The following is a 17603-nucleotide window of genomic DNA, read 5'->3' on the forward strand; positions in this document are numbered from 1 at the left end:
ACTGATACATTTTCTGTACTTAAAAAGAGAACTTCATGTGATGGCTTGATAGTTAATGGTGTTTATCACTTCAGGTGTGACGGGTTCAAATTGTGTAAGTTGCGTTTGTTGTTCGAATTTTCTTTGAACATGATCACGAACTAAATATAAATCCACCTTAAGATGCTTTATTTTGCATTGGATGCTAATTGTGAAATATTGCACCGTGATTGTCCCAAAAGATTTTAAATAATAGAAGGTTAAGATATTTTACTTGATTCATAACTCAGAATTTCAAATGTGATAGATGCAATCACTGGATATTCAATTTTAGTGGAGGAGTGGGTAATGATAAGTTATTTATTTGAGGATGAAGAATAAAACCACTTGTGAAACTATGATAAGTGTGATCATTTACCCAGTCAAGATCTGTGAAAATATAAACAACATTTATGGTTTTGTCATCATTTTCAAATCTCCTTAACCATTCCATCTCTCATCTCTTTGTCATCTAAATGGCCCATGCTATACTCATTTCTTGTCTCGCACCAGCAAGTGCACCAACGTGATCTCCAACATCAGGTTTCATAAATGTATGGATAATAGAGCATACGTAGACTGAAAAATTTTTGTTCTCAGCAAACTAAATACCAAGTCTTGTAAGGAAAAATATTGGAGTTTCCAAATAGCTCTTTGATATATAGTAATGTTAGGTCTCATAAATGTATGGACAATGGAACATGCGTAAATCGAAAAATATTTGTTCACAGCAAACCAAATACCAAGTCTTGTACGGAAAAATGACATTAATAGGGTTAAACTCATCTTAAAGTTTGTAATGGCGAGAGGAGTTCATTAGAGTAAGAACTGTTGTGTTGCCTTACATTTTTATGTCACTTAGGATTGATTTGTGACAAGAATAGATCATATGTAATTGGTATTACTTTAACCCAAGAAAAAAAATCAATGAATAAGTTTTGAATCTAGTACCCTTAGTATTTTCGTCTATGTAAATCTTTATTGTTTTGAACAAATTGATTTAATAAAATATTCATTAATTACATTAATATTCTTTATTTTGATTAAACTCTTAAAAACTGATTTTATATAGAAAATAGATTAAAAACTAATAAATAATAATATTAATTAAAATTTTATTTTTCCCGTATTGTCTATATTTAATCTCAATAAAAGTTATTCAACCAAAATAAAATCTCAATAAAAGTATTTATTGAATTGAAAATCTAATTAACTTTTCTCAAAACACTTAATTTACCCTTATTAAAATTGTAAAATAACTAAATTACCCTATTAATTTCAATGACTCCCAAATGGAGCTAGTTTTATATCATGTATAAATTTATTCAGAAAGTAAATAAATTTCCTAACTCATTAAAATATTTAAATACGTAATTATATAAAAATAAATAATTAAGTTAAAAAGAATCTTATACCATCTCAATTATTATACAAAATATTAATGTTAAATTAGATAAAATAACAGTAGCATATAAAAATGAAAAATAGAAGGTAAGGTTGCTTTTCAAAAAGAAATGAGTTAATTACATTAAACATCTCAAAACTATGATTTTATTTTTAAATTGGTTCTCAAACTTTATAATATTCTAATAATATCCTAAACTATTGATATTATATCAGTTAAGTCCTTCAATTGTTAAAGCCACTAATTTAACCGTGGAATGACATGTCAAAATCTTATGTGATATGATTTAAAATGAAAATTAAAGAAAGTAAAATATTATTGTACAGTAAAAATTAAAATAAAATAAAACTGAAAATAAAAGGTAAGTAATAAAACTTTTGTAAAAGCTTTGGAAACCTTAAAACCAAGATGTTTATAACATCTATTTTTCTTTAAACTTTTCATTTAAACTATGTCATACAAGATTTGACATCTCATTTAATGGTTAAACTAGTGGTTTTAGTAATAGAAGGACATTATTGATATAATCTCAATAGTTTGGGGGATGTAATTAGAATATTCTAAAGTTTCAAGACCAATTTAGAATGAAGGTTATAATTTGGGGATATATGGTGCAATTAGCTCAAAAAAAGTTGAAAAAGAAAATAAGTAGAAAAAACGGGTAAACTATACTCAAGGTCACTAAACTATTAATGAGTTGACATTTTGGTTACTCTACTTCAAAAAGTACAAAATGGTCATTGAACTATTCAAAAGTTTTCATTTAAGTCACTAGGCTATTAAAATCGTTGTTGTATGGCCTTCTCTGTCACACCACTTGCACCAATTGAAAACTTTCATTTCCCTTTTCTTCTATAGTTCAATTATTTTCATGAAATAGTTTTGAATATCACAAATATGTGAACCAGAATCCAAACAACTTTCTTCTTTCTCTAACATTAACTATTAATCAATTTGGGTCTAAGATATGTTCTTCTACTCGTCGATGGTATTGATCCACTAGATCGATTCTTGAATTGTAGCTTAGAGCGCTCTAGCTGAACTTTAAAAAAAAATAACAGCCCGGTAATTTGAATAAAAATGTTTAAATAGTTAAGTTACTTAAATGAAAACTTTCAAATAGTTCAGTGATCATTTTGTAACGTTTTGAAGTTAAGTGACCAAATCATAAATTTACTAATAATTTAGTGACCTTTGATGTAATTTTTTTTAAAAATAAGCTGGCCCACAAAAGTAATGAATGACGTGTCAAAGAACCTACCTTTTATCCATTGTATATCCGAAACTGCCCTTTACTTTTGTAATATCTAAAGTCTGATTCCACGTGTCACAAAATTCACTTATCACGTACATCTCCTTACCACCATAAAAACCGACCAATATTAAAAAAAAAAAAAAGGCAAGACAAAGAACCTTATCCAATACGTTTTGACATGAAAATTTTCCAGTCACAACACATCATCAAGCGTTAGATTCACATCAAGACAAACCAGATCGACGGTTAAAGTCCATCCTTAGACCTTAAAATAACCAACAAAGAAAGAGAAAGATAAAAGAAGCAACTTTTGCTTAAAAACGCTTCATTTTCATATTCGGTATTTTAATCTCCGTTCGGGAATAAAGCTTAGAGTTTCAATTTTGAATCTGAATTTCTGTTTTTGTTGTTAGAAAAAAAATATAGAAATATTAAGCATGGCTGAAGTTTTGGGGAAGTCAAATCTGTTTACAGCTTGTAACTATAGTCAGAAGAAGAATCAAGAAGGTGGCGTTCCTTTGTTTTCCAGGAGAATCTCTGTGTTTTGTTTGAGAAAGAATAGTTTTCCTTCTTTGAGGTTGGAACCTCAAGCTTTGAGGAGTGGTTTTAATGGTCAAAGAGTGGTTTTTTTAGAGAAAAGAAGTCTAAATGAGAGAAGGTTCTGTCGAGTTCCCATTAAAGCACAGGTTGGTTTAATTAACTTTTTTTAAAAAGAAAAATTTAGAACTCTTTTTCTGGTCCAAAGGTGTGGGTATTTTCTGATTTATTTTATGAACTTTCTTATTTTGAATTTCTCTGTAATTTTAGCTATAGGTAGTTCTTAGTTTAGTTTTCACATGCCAAAGGTCAAATCTTCATATAGAAATTTTACTTCCATTACCAAATAGATTTTTCCTTTTTTGGAAGGGTTATTTAGTATGATTTTTTATGTTTAACAGTTCTTTTTCCCTGTACTTTGATCTGTTGCTGAGGATCAAAACGAAACATTCTAATTGGTTTCTCTCTTTTATTTTCTGGTATTGTTCAACGAAATTAGATGCAAACTGGGCTTATTGGTAAAACTCAAAAGTGGTGGGAGAAGGGGAATCAACCAAATATGAAAGAAGTGACATCTGCACAAGACCTGGTGGACTCACTTTTGAATGCTGGGGATAAACTTGTTATAGTGGATTTCTTCTCTCCTGGTTGTGGTGGCTGCAAGGCTCTTCATCCCAAGGTATAATAATATAGACTTTTGAAGTTTTTTTTATCTATTTTCTTTTGCATAGTTGTGCTAATGGTGAATTTGGATGTTGGGATTTGCCAGATTTGCCAATTGGCAGAGATGAATCCGGATGTGCAGTTCCTTAAGGTGAACTATGAGGAGCATAAATCCATGTGTTATAGCCTTAATGTACATGTGTTGCCTTTCTTTAGGTTCTATAGAGGAGCTCAGGGTCGTCTATGCAGCTTTAGCTGCACCAATGCCACGGTTAGTCTTGTTTCTATCCCTCCCTTGTGATGCAAAATTTATCAGATACGTTTTAGTAATTAGAATGAAATAAACCCACTGGTCCCTTTGGATCATTTGATTTTGATGACCATGGTGCATCTTAGTTATCAGTTGGTTGTGTTATTGATGAGGCTCTGCTAGTTTTGCTCCTTCAATGCAACTGGTTTTGTATCTTAACTGTTTGTCAATTGTTGTTTATGTTTTACCATCATATATGTTCTAACAACAATGATAATCCCACAGATCAAAAAATTCAAAGATGCATTGGCCAAGCACTCACCAGACCGATGCAGCCTTGGGCCGACAAAAGGTCTCGAGGAGAAGGAGCTTTTGGCATTAGCTGCCAACAAAGACCTTTCCTTCAACTACACACCGAAACCAGTTCATCCTGCACCGGAAGAAATTCCGGTGCTGAAAGAAGTTCCATCCGGTTCATCCTTCAGGCCAAAAGAAAGCGAGGAGAAGACCTTGATTGGTGTGGGGAGATGATCGTCAGGGATAGTTTTTGCCAACCCCGTTCCCACTGTACAGTTACTATAGTACTATCTCCATGTTCGGTTTTCATGTTCTAATATATGTTCATGTAAGAAATGAACAACATAGTAGAGGTGAAGCCATTAGGTATCGTCTTCCTTTTGGAGTTGCAGGCTATTGGATTTATTTTTTGGGGATCCCAGCCTGCTTGATTGAAGCATGTTTGAAGAGCAACTAGCTTTATGTGTATGTTATGGTGGTTGTCATTTTTAAGGATAAACCACTTATGTGAAAGTAAAATATATGGTTCATATTGTATGGTTTAAAATATTATAGAAAAGTAAAAAGCAGTTTTATAAATTTCATTGCATTTATGTGTTCTTGTTACTTTTTTGGATATGGTTGAAGAAGTGGGCATCCCTGAAAAGGACAACTCAAGGGCAATGCATTTACTCTCTTTGTGTACTCAGGTATCAGATCTTGTACTGAAAAACGAAGCTGTCCTCGGCCACTTATCCTCTGTCATAAACCCAAAAATATCCGGTTGGTTTTGGATGGTATAGAACTCGTGGAAGCTTCAAGAATTGTTTGAAGAATTGCCAAGTCTGTTCGCATCATCTTCAACCGCTGTTTAATAATTTGTAGGAATTTTGTCAAGGCCATAAACATGTCCAGGATCCTATCCTCAAACATTAAATGAAACAGAGATTATAAAAGCTCATTTGCATGGATTAGACTTGTTTTACCCTCTTTTAGAGAGGTAAAAAGTAGTAAATTGATCTTTTCTTTTAAAAAGATCATTATTTTATATTGTTAAAGATTGATCTAGTTGATAGAATAATGACGTCACGTGTATTTTTTATTAACATACATAAATTAATTTTTAACCGAAACTTTTAATAACAATAATCTACAAAAAAATCTTATTTTTAAATATAAAAATCAAAATACAATTCAACTACAGTTTACTTTCATTATCATTAAGACAATTACAGCAAAAACCAACAGAAAATTTCAGGGTTTTGATTAGTAATGCAAAGCATCCAACCTGTGTCCCATCCATGTTGTTCCATGATGAACAAATTAATTGCTTGAAAGCAACAAAGTTATGGTTTGAAAGTAATACAAAACTCTTCTCTTACGTTATGTTCACAGGTGTCGAGGGGCAAATCCACAGAAATGTTGTCATGGTGTGCTTGGTTGATTGGGTTGAAAGCAAATCCTAGAGGGATGGCCGACAGCCCTTTTCTTTGTTACTATTTGGGGTAGTAGGAATTGAGTGGAAGTTATTAGGTGTGAGAATAACGGAAGTTGCTTTTTAATTTGAGTGAAAGGTGGAAGGGTGATACGTGTATTCCTTCCTACGCAATACACGGTTTGTATGACACTGACACCACTAACTTTTCTGCCTCACTAAGGAAACATTACATCTATAAACCACAATTTTTAAAATCACCAATTAAATTTACTATATATATATATTTTAAAAACTATTAACAAATAAATTATTTACCCATATCTATGTATTTGATTAATAACATTAATTTAGCAATGAAATGATACAAAAAGTCATACTATGATTATAATAATTTTATTTATTTTATATAATACTTCAAACTATTTATAATTTTACCTTACTCTTAAATAGAAGGATAAACACGTTTTAATGTATTTGAACTTACATATTCCTATATTGATAACAATATCGATGTTAATTGAACTAAAACCAATTAACAATTACAATAAATTTATTAAATAAAGAAAAATTTGTCATTTATTCTATAAAATTTACATACTTTTATTTTTGTGACTATATTAATAAATAACTACCCTGAAATAAATAAATAATCCTTCACTTAAAAATTATTATGGATTCATTCATAAATTATTCTTAGTTTAAGTCTCATCATGTGTGGTTGTTATTGATTTATTTTGGTTTAGATTCGAATATATTTAAGTTTGTAATCTCTTGTGCTTTTTATTGAATTGGTTCTATTCTAGTTGACCAGAATGTATCATTTATAATTTTACTATATTTGAACTTATAAACCCTTAAGTAAATTTTTTTATTTTTCAATATTTTTCAAAATTTAATTAATTTTAGTAAATATTATTGTTTTTTTAAAATTCCACTCCTTAAAGAATGTGATGAATTATAATATAAAATTAAGAGAATCATTTAGGTCTTCAAATAGTAAAAGTACTAAACGTCCTTATACTAGTAGTTAGATTGCATTTTGTCTCATTTACTCAAGAAATGGGTAAAATAGTCATTGTACATTAGATCAAAGAGCAAATTGGTCATATATTTTAAAAATATCATCCAAATGTATTGTTAAAAACTGGGATGGTTATCGGAATAACCATACAATGACATGTAGTGTGTCACGTGTACCTCATGCTGATGTACAGCGACCAATTTTAATAGTAGAAATGGATGACATTTTAACCAGAAGGATTAGTTTGCTTTTTTATCTAACGTATAAGGACTAATTTGCCTATTTTTTGAGTAAAGGGGACAAATTTCAATTTGACTCTTAGTACAATGGCTTCCATGCTACTTTTACATCTTTAAATTTAACTAATCGAGCTATAAATAAATTTTCATATATAAGTAGTTTTAAAAATAAGTAGTTTCTCCAAGTCTTCGAACGTTACTGGTTTGGTTGCTCTAGTCGGGGACATGAATGGCAGGTTTGTAAGGGATTTTACACGTTGTTTCTCCCTACTAATGGAACATTGGCTTGCGGAGGCTATGTCTATCCGTGAGGCCTTCTCTAGGTTCAAAGCTTCAGGCATGGATAACATTGAGGTGGAGTCAAACTGCCTGGAGGTCACTATTGCCTTAAGTTCTCGACAGATTTGCTCCTACGAGTATGGCCTGATTTTACACAATTGTTACCTGTTGTGGCTTTAGTTTCAACATCTGTCCTTGTAGTGGACTTGTCGAAATGCAAATAAGGTGGCTCATAATCTCACTTGAGTGGCCTTATCTTCTGCAGACCGGTCTTACTTCGAGTTTTGTCCTTTTTCTATTATTCATGTTCTTACTATTGATTGATAAATGATAAAACTAACATATTTTAATCTCATTCTTAATGCGTTTTTGGATGATTATTTACGGAAATTGGTGAATTTAATGCTCTTAATCCTTTTAATTCATGTTCTTATACTTAGGTGAGCATTTGGGAGTGAAAAACAAGCTAAAATCAGACAAATAGAGTAGATTTCAGGAGCCACATGAGCTAGACACATGCCCATGTGCCAGCCCTTGTCAATTTCGCCCATTGCTTCACAAACATGCGAAAAAACACAATTTTTAGGCTTTTTGGGCATTTTAAAGTCTAAATACCAAATAGAAAAAGAGATATGGGAGTTATCAGAGAAGATCGAAGAAAACACTCGAAGAACACCATTGGAGCCAACTCTGAAGTGAATTTCCATCAAGATCGAAGATCTCATTTTAATTTCTTCTGAAGTTTTTATGAGTTTCTTTATGTCTTGTGGTTTTTCTGACTTTGAGATGTTTTTATTCAGGATTATGAACTAATTCCCTAGATACCTAGGGAAGATGAAACCTATGATGAATTCTATTATTTGATTTTTGTTTTACATGATAAATACTTTATTCTTGTTCTCAATTATGTGTGCTTATCTCTTGTTTAAATATTTTTGGGATATTAATTCATGTTTAATGTGCTTAATTCAAGAGAGGAAAAATCCCTGTTTAAGAGTAAATCTAACATAATTGAGTAAAGTTGCATGCAATCCTGGAAATCGGATGACATAAATATACTGGATTAGAGTCAAATCTAACAAGGGAATCCATAGATCGAGTTAATGTGATGATAGGGGTTTTAATTAGAAAGAGATTTCAATTAGTCAACCTAGAGTCAATTGTTCTTACTCTCGAAAGAGATATTAACATAATTTAGGGATTACTTCGAATCAAGACACCAAGTGAATAAATCATTTAATTCAGATTCATAATAATAGATGAAGTCTAAGTGGGTTCTTTCTTGGGTATTGTCTCTCTCATTGATTATCTTTCGATTATTTCTTATTTCATTCTCTGTTGAGTTCTTAGTAAATTTAGTTTAAAACACATCACTCTAATTTGTCGACTAAATATAGAAAAACAGTAATTACTAATACTTTTAGTCCTCATGGATACGATATCTCTACTCACCATAGCTATACTATCTATCGATAGGTGCACTTGCTTTTGTCGTATTTTTAGTTAGTCACATGAGACACATCAAGTTTTTGGCGCCGTTGTCGGGGACTAAAATATTAGGAACACTTTATTTTTATTAATTTAGTCATTTTTTATTTTTATTTTTATTTTTAGTTTAATTTTTACATTCTAATTTTTTTTCTTTTGTTTGCTTTTAGCAAGTTCTTTTAATTTATGACTAGAAGAAACCCGCTGAGACCATTGCTTTTCGATAGTAAAATTGAAAGTACAACTTGCAAAAATCATAAAGAAGTAAGCCAAAATCGACAGAATTTAGTAGACGAATAAGAGGGCATTATTATTACTGAAGAGATGGACGATAATCAGAATATTCAGCTACCTCCTGCAGCTCCTGCTCCTGTTCCTCGTACCATGTACGATTATGCCAAGACCACTCTGACTGGGCTGAATCGAGTATTGTGAGACCTATCATTGCTGCAAATAATTTCAAACTGAAGCCAAACACAATTCAGATGGTACAACAATATGTTCAGTTCGATAGTTTGTAAGACGAAGACCGAAATACTCATTTAGCTAATTTTCTGAAAATTTATGATACTTTCAAGATTAATGGTGCCATTGACGACGCCATTCGTTTACGGTTGTTCCCATTCTCGTTGAGGAACAAAGCTAAATAGTGGTTAAACTCTTTACCATAAGGTTTCATCACTACATGGGCTCAGATGACCGAGAAATTTCTGCTAAAGTACTTCCCACTGGCTAAAACAACCAAATTGAAGAATGACATCTCTTCCTTTGTTCAGATTGATTTAGAGACTCTATATAATGCATGAGAGAGGTATAAGGAATTATTGAGAAGGTTCCCTCATCATGCATTACCTCTATGGTTATAAGTTCAAACCTTTTACAATAGTTTGAACCCCTCAACTAGGTAACTAATCGATGCAGCAGCCGGTGGAACACTTAACAATAAAACACGCGAAGCAGCTTATGAATTTATTGAGAAGATGGTACCGAATAATTATCAATGACAAGTCATGAGGACAAAGCCGATGAAAGTAACCGGTTTCTTTAATTTAGATGCAGTTACCATGTTATCGAATCAGGTAGAACTATTAAATAAAAAAATGATGGTTTATATCTTTCTACGCAGGTACATCCGGTGATGCAATGCGATACAAATGGAGGTGGAATGACTAATCTAGAATGTTTACCCTACGGTCTTAGCATAGAGAATGAGCAAGTCAATTATATGGGCAATAATTCTAGGCCTCAAAATTAACTCTTATAGTAACAATTATAATGCAAGTTGGAGGAACCATCCCAATTTCTCTTAGGTTAGTCAAGGAAATCAAAGAACACAACCACCTCTAGGCTTCTAGCAACCTGACCAACAAGAGAAAAAGCTAAACTTTGAGGAGATGTTGATCAAGTTTATCTCGGGGTCAGAAACGCATTTTCAAAACATTGAGGTAGCATTAAAAAATTAGCAAGCATCGATTCAAGGGCTCTAGAATAAAATAGGTCATCTTGCTAAACTAATTTTGGAACGACGACAAGGTAGTTTGCCTAGCAATACTAAAACTAACCCAAGGGAGCACCTTCATGCAGTTACTGTTTGAGACGAAGAAGGGTTAGTTGAATCTGAACAAGAATCGATGCAAGAAATTATGGTGAATAATGATAAGGCTGTGGAAGATAGGAAAGAGCAAAAGTCTGTTGTCAATGAATATAAACCTCAAGTGCCATATCCTAATGCATCAAAGAAAGACCACACAAACGAACAATTTGGTAAATTCCTCAAGCTTTTAAAATAATTACATATTAACTTACTATTTGTTGAAGCTCTTTCGCAGATGCCAAATTATGTTAAGTTTTTAAATGAGCTGTTGGCAAACAAAAGGAAGTTAGACGACTCATCAACTGTGGAGCTCAACGCAATTTGCTTGGTCATTCTTCAAAATAAACTACCCAACAAATTAAAAGATCCAAGGAGTTTTACTATTCCTTACCTAATTGAAAGTTTAAATATTGATAATGTTTTGGCTGATTTAGGGGTTAGTATTAATTTCATGCCCTAGAAAATGTTTAAACAACTAGGTCTTGGGAAATCCAAACAAACTAGGATGCATATTCAACTAGCAGATAGAACCATTGAATATCCTAGGAGTATTATTGAGGATGTACTTGTAAAAATTGATAAATTAATATTCCCTTTGACTTTGTTGTGTTAGACGTGGATGAGGATAGTGACGTATCTTTGATTTTAAGTCACCCTTTTTTAGCAATTGCTAGGACTATTATTGATGTTGGTACGGGTGAGCTTGTACTTTGAGTAGGTGATGAGAAAATTATTCTCCAAGCACGTGATTTTGTGACAGTTTCTAATGATTGAGATGATATTAAAAGTTCTGTTAATGTGAGTAACCATGTGGCTCAACATTCTTTGCAGGAAATCCCTCGTGGAACCATGATGGAGCCATGTTTCAGTCAATGTGACAGAAACAGAACAACTTATGAAGAACGAATGGTACAACTCGATGAACTAGATGAATGATGTACACATGTTAAGAAGAAATAGGGAAAACACGATGAAGAGCCAAAGCGACGCTGTGAGGAGCACATGAGGATAAACCAATTTAAGGTTAAGGATAAAGTACTACTGGACAAAATGGATCTAGAATTGCCCCTTCGGAGATCGAATCAAACGGATCGAACACATTTATGGTATTAAACGTCTTTCTATACGGTACAGTCGAGGTAACTCATTTTGAGTTCGGCACGTTTAAAGTAAACAATACTCGACTCAAACCTTATATTGGTAAAATAATTGATAACGAGAGAGAGGAGCTTCGGCTCCGAGAACCACCGTAACCTTGCACAAGGTAAAGCTAAACTTAGACTTTAAATAAGCGCTTCTCAAGAGGCAACCCGAGTGTTTAACTTCTGCTAACTCTTTTAATCTTATTGCATGTTAATTTAAAATTAAACTAAAAGAATTATGTTTTTGACCCACACGGCCTGGACACATAAGCGTGTCCCAGGCTGTGTGCATAAGGAAGCAAATGACAGTGAGTCATACGGCCTGGCGACATAGCCATGTGACACACATGGCCTGGACACACGGGTGCGTTTTGGCCGTGTAAGTCCTGGGACTTAATTTTTAAAATTTTCGAAGGTTACACGGCCTAAGGTGGTCCACACTGTAATGACCCAAAATTCATGGGCATCGAAAAAGTATAAAATCGGGCCTCCGTCTTAGTAAACTGAGTTTGAAAATAATTATTAGAAATATTTACGAGACTAGTTGTGTGTTTAATTAGGTTTTAGATAGGTGAATTTAGCTTAATTAAGAGTAATTAAGAGTAAAGGGTAAAAGTCTAATTATAGATCAAAAGAAAATAAAATGGACTAAATAGGTAAATAAGCCAATGGCTTAAGATTAGCTGACAATACATGGAAAAAATCTTAGATTTTTCTTGATTAATATTATAAAATGTTATTTAATTAAACCATTATAAATTATATTAATTAAAGTTAAAGATATTATATTAAGAAATAAATTAAATAAAGACAAATGTATGGTGATGATTTAGTGCAAGTGTATTAATAAAATACATATATTTGTAATACTTATAATTAATTATTAAATAGATATTATTAATTTATTTAGTTAAATTATTATTGTAATTATTTTTATTATTATCATATTTTGTAATAAATTAAGAAAAAATAAATGTAGTGTGTAAAATTATACATGTGTCATGCATATATTCTTACACTTGTAAAATAAATGTATGATTACTTAAAATTTAAGTATAAAGATATTTATAAATATCAAGTAATTTAATATAAAATAAATAAATTAAATGGTGCCAATTGTATGGTGATAAAATAATAAATGTGTAAAATATATAAAACACACTTGTAATAAAATAAAACATTTCCTTATAATTTAAGTAAAAGATATTTGTGAATAAAATATTATTATATGATTATTATAATATATTGTTATTATTATTATTAACTAATACATAAAAGGAATAAAATAAAAAATAAAAGAAACAAAAGAAGAAAAGAAACAGAGACCATTCGAAATAGGGAAGGAAAAGAAAGAAAGAAAAGAAAAGGAAAACCTAGGGTTTAAGGATTTAAGCTTTAATTTGGTAAGTCAATCAAGTCCTTTTTTTTAATTTTGATGTTTTAAAAGCCTTAGAATAGAGTTTTGTTGAAATTAAGTTGAGGTTTTGGAAGTTTATAGTTTTTTAAGCATGGTTCATGTTGAACAAATTGTTAAATTAGGGATTTAATTGAATGAATTTCAAGTTAGAATTGATAAAAGGATTAAATTGTAAAAGAAACAACAAATTTTATGTGTTAGGGACTAAATTGAGGGAAATTCGAAATTAGGAAAATATGCTGAAATTTTAATAGTTACATTTGAGTTTGAATGAAATTTGAATAAAAATAGAGTGTGAATTGAATTAGGAAAGTAAGTGAACTTAGTTAGGATTAAATTGAGAATAAGGAAGAAATTGAATAGAAATTCAATTATTTATCATAATTAGTGCTAAAATTAATGGTATAAATTATTATTATTTTCGTAGCTAGCAAAGAACCAGTTATTTATTATTAAATGTTAAATTTTAATTTATGTGTTTGGTAAAGGAAATGTGAGGTAAGTATTATTATTATTATTATTATTATTATTATTATTATTATTATTATTATTATTATTATTAAGATGAGTGAGAATTACATTGAATAGTTGATGTGAATTAATATTTGAATTGTTTGTTGATTGAAAGCGGGAAGTGAATTTGAATCGAATTGTGACTGAGATTAAATTGAATGGAAATGTATTGAGTTGTGAAAATGTGTGAGTTTGTGGATTAATTATTGATTGAAAGGTGGAAAAATGATTGACTTGAAAATGTGAGAAATTGTGATTGAATTAGGGTTATATGTGATTTAAATACCATATTAACTAGTCGGGCTGAGTCGAATATAATTGGCATGCCATAGGATTGGAAGAGTTCAGGGATACTTCGACCTCGAGTTAATGAGACACTGGGTGTCACTATATTTCTTTGGATAGATTCGATGAGGTACTGGGTACCAACTTTCTTCGACTTTGCCGATGAGACACTAGGTGTCAACTATTGCTTTGAACTATCCGATGAGGCATTGGGTACCAATTTGGTGTGTTTGGTTGGATCCATGTATCCGCCAAAGTCCGAGTTTTGTTAATAGGGGTAAATAATGAAATGATAATCCTAATGAGTTTGATCAATCGAACTACTGAAATAAGATGAAAAAGTTGAATTGTGAATTGAAATATTATATGAAATTGAGGAATGAACCTAAGGGTCATGATATGTTCAAGTTCAAATTGTGGATATATGATATTAATCGACGAATTGCTATTGTTGAAATATGAAAATTGAGCTTAAACTTGTATGTTTGATGTTTATGTTTTATTCTTATTATTATATTTTGAATTCTGGTAATACCACTGAGTTGAAATACTTAGCGTACGGTTGTTTCCGTGTGCAGGTCGATAAAAGTCAAAGGTTTCAGTTCAACATCCAGACCAATTCCGACTTCAGCATAACTTTGGTGATGTATATTTTCTTTTGGCAATGTGGCATGTACATAGGATGTGAATAAAAGTTATTATGTTTTAATATAAATGATTAAAAATGTTAGTATTATAAGTTTATGAATTATAATGAAAGAAGTTTATCTATTTTTATTTAATAAGTACATTGTTAAATTTAAATTGATATTATGTTGATTGAGTTTGATTAGAAGGTATTTAGAATAGAAAAAAAATGAGAATGTGACATGAATTGGTTGATTTGATTATATTTGAAAATTATATGGTTTTTAATTGCAGGGGGTTTTATGTAAAAATAAGCATAAGTGCTGCCGAAATTTTTTAAAAAAATGAATGAAGTCAATGAGTAAAATATTATATGAATTTATGATTTTATTTTAATATGTTTGTTATTTATTTAAGAATTATTTGTAAATTATCTGATATTTCCGGTAATGCCTCGTAACCCTGTTTCGATGACGGTTTAGGGTTAGGGGGTGTTACACACACGACCTGGAGATTCGGGTGTGTCCTAGGTCGTATGAGTTCTGGAACTAATTTTTCAAATTTAATTTCAAGTCAGTGAGTTACAGGGGCAAGAGACATGGCTGGGTCACACGGGCGTGTGATACGAGAGTAGGAAAAGCGAAGGTGCAACACACATGGCCTAGACACACGGGCGTGTCTGAGGCCGTGTAAAGACTGGGCTCAATTTTTGAATCGTACACGGGCTAAGAAAGCCCACACGGGTGTGTGGCCCAATACGGGCATCTACATGACTATGTCACCCTTTTAAAAGCCTAATTCCACCTTCATTTTATTTTTTGTCTTCTTCCTACCCCAAAGCCCTCATACCGTCGCTTTACCTCTACCCACGTCAACCCCCATTCTGGCCACTGTCGTCATCGCCCATCCGCACCAAACGCCGTCGCCGTTCCCTTCGCATTTTCTCTTTTTCCCTCCCTTTCCTCTTTCCCTTCCCAGTCGTCTCTAAACAAAACCCCTTCCCCTTTTCCATTCTTTTTTCCCCTCTCTCTTTTCCCCCACGCACACCCTCACCCCTATTCCCATTCGAACCTCCTTGCTTCTCCCTCCCTTCAAAATAGCCTCCACCATCGTCGTCCCTTTCCTCGTCGGCCCACCGTCGCGCATCTCCGCCCATTTTTAGAGAAATTTCCCTAAATTTGGGTTGTTTCTTGAAGTTTTAAATTTGCAAGTTTGACATAAAAAACTATGATTTTTTGTGAGATTTTGAGCCTTTAGTCGTGCTCATTCTATTATTGGTTATGAGTGTGTCAACCTAATTTGTTATTTTAGAACTTGTTTTGACTATGTATGTCGAGACCACACATTTGATTTGATATATTGAGATGATAAAGACACTTAGGTTTTAACCCACTTATCCCATAAAAAGCCTATTTTTGTAATTAACCTTTAGTGAACCCCGTTAAGCCTAACACACTGTTTCTTGGTTAACCCATTAATGTTAACCCATAACCCATTTTTTCATTCGTTGTGACTTTTTCCCGTCCCTTTTTGTCAAGATTTGATTTGATTAGTTGCCTAGCTATACTCTTCTATTTGATTTGCTGAATTATTTCTTATTATTCTTGATAAAAAAAAGAACAAAAAAATATTGATTATTAATTAGTTATTGTTGATTGAGCTTGAACAGTTAAATTCATATTTTAAGAAGAAGCTCTTTTTTGTTCTTGAATAGTTCTTGATTGATGCGCTTGTTTTTAATACAATATTTGTTTATTTTTCCTAGTTTGGTAATTTATCAACTCGATCTCGATCATAACCAACTTTTCTGGCCTTTCTCCACACCCTTAACCTAAGCCCCTTGCAACATCTTAAAGACCTTTTGATTAGTATGTCATATCATTTTATAGTGGTGGAGATTTAATTTTCAAGCAAGCTTATGGTAATGACATTTCTTGTTCAACTGTTGAGTGCTTATTCTTGAACCTTAAACACTTTGAGTGATTTGAGTGAATCTTTAGTAAGGATGTCAATTCTTGTAGATTTTGAATTAAAGGTAATTACTTAGATAAGGGGAGATACCTATGTTTTCATGCTTTAAAAATCTCGACTTGGATTGTTTGAATCTTTAGTGCCCTTTTAGTTGAATGGTCAATGCATGATTATTTGCGAGTTATTTCGAAACATTGTTGATAAGAATTATAAGTTGAGAAAGACTAATATTAGTGTGAGTTGAGGATTTTTCTTGATGACAAGAAAATGTTTAAGTGTAGGGATATTTGATAAATGATAAAACTAACATATTTTAATATCATTCTTAATGCGTTTTTGGATGATTATTTATGCAAATTGGTGAATTTGATGCCTCTAATCCTTTTAATTCATGTTCTTATACTTAGGTAAGCATTTGGGAGCGAAAAGAGTGAAAATGATCTAAAATTGAGTAAATAGAGTAGATTTCAAGAGTCACACGGGCTGGACACACGCTCATGTGTCAACCCGTGTCAATTTCGCACATTGCTTCCCAAACATGCGGAAAAATGCAATTTTTAGGCTTTTTGGGCATTCTAAAGTCTATAAATACCAAATAAAAGAAAAGATATGAGAGCCATCAGAGAAGATCAAAGAAAACACTCGAAGAACACCATTAGAGCCAACCTTGAAGTGGATTTCCATCAAGATCGAAGACTTCTTTTTAATTTCTTCTAAAGTTTTTATGAGTTTCTTTATTTCTTGTGGTTTTTTTTGACTTTGAGTTGTTTTTATTCAAGATTATGAACTAATTCCCTAGATACTTAAGGAAGATGAAACCTATGATGAATTCTATTATTTGTGTAACACCCCAAACCCGGCCTAGATGTTATGACCGAATCTGGTGATGTTACAATGATAGGTTTTGAAAACAAAGTCATTTTGATAAAACATGGTTGTTCAATAAATCATCCAAATATTATATCCAATACTAAAAGCGTTGTTTAATTAATTCATTTGCCAAAACATGATCTACAGCGGAATTCTTAGACAGCGTTGTATTTTGGAAATCCAGTTCGTGTATTTGAAAAATCTTTTATTTTTGTAAAACCGCGATTTTAGTCAAATGTGGAAGGAAAACTTAAAACTCGTCCAAAACCTAAATAAAAATTCAAACAGTCCAGAAAGTCCAATTGTTACAAAATT

General features: G+C 31.9%; 1 protein-coding gene and 1 non-coding gene across 2 annotated transcripts; one reads left to right on the top strand and one right to left on the bottom strand.

The window, feature by feature from the left end:
- Window positions 1-2891: 2891 nt before the first annotated feature.
- On the top strand, window positions 2892-5004 carry LOC105804529 (thioredoxin-like 1-1, chloroplastic). The gene is made up of 4 exons (XM_012637182.2): window positions 2892-3364; window positions 3715-3894; window positions 3985-4149; window positions 4414-5004. Exons 1-4 carry the CDS (start codon window positions 3116-3118, stop codon window positions 4657-4659), a joined length of 840 nt encoding a protein of 279 aa, XP_012492636.1. The 5' UTR covers window positions 2892-3115; the 3' UTR covers window positions 4660-5004.
- Window positions 5005-9612: 4608 nt separating this feature from the next.
- On the bottom strand, window positions 9613-9719 carry LOC128035059 (small nucleolar RNA R71). The gene has a single exon (XR_008191463.1). It is a non-coding gene; the product is annotated as a small nucleolar RNA R71 (small nucleolar RNA).
- Between the last annotated feature and the right edge of the window lie 7884 nt (window positions 9720-17603).

Source organism: Gossypium raimondii, chromosome 11, assembly GCF_025698545.1.
Source record: "Gossypium raimondii isolate GPD5lz chromosome 11, ASM2569854v1, whole genome shotgun sequence".
Classification (NCBI taxonomy): Eukaryota; Viridiplantae; Streptophyta; class Magnoliopsida; order Malvales; family Malvaceae; genus Gossypium; species Gossypium raimondii.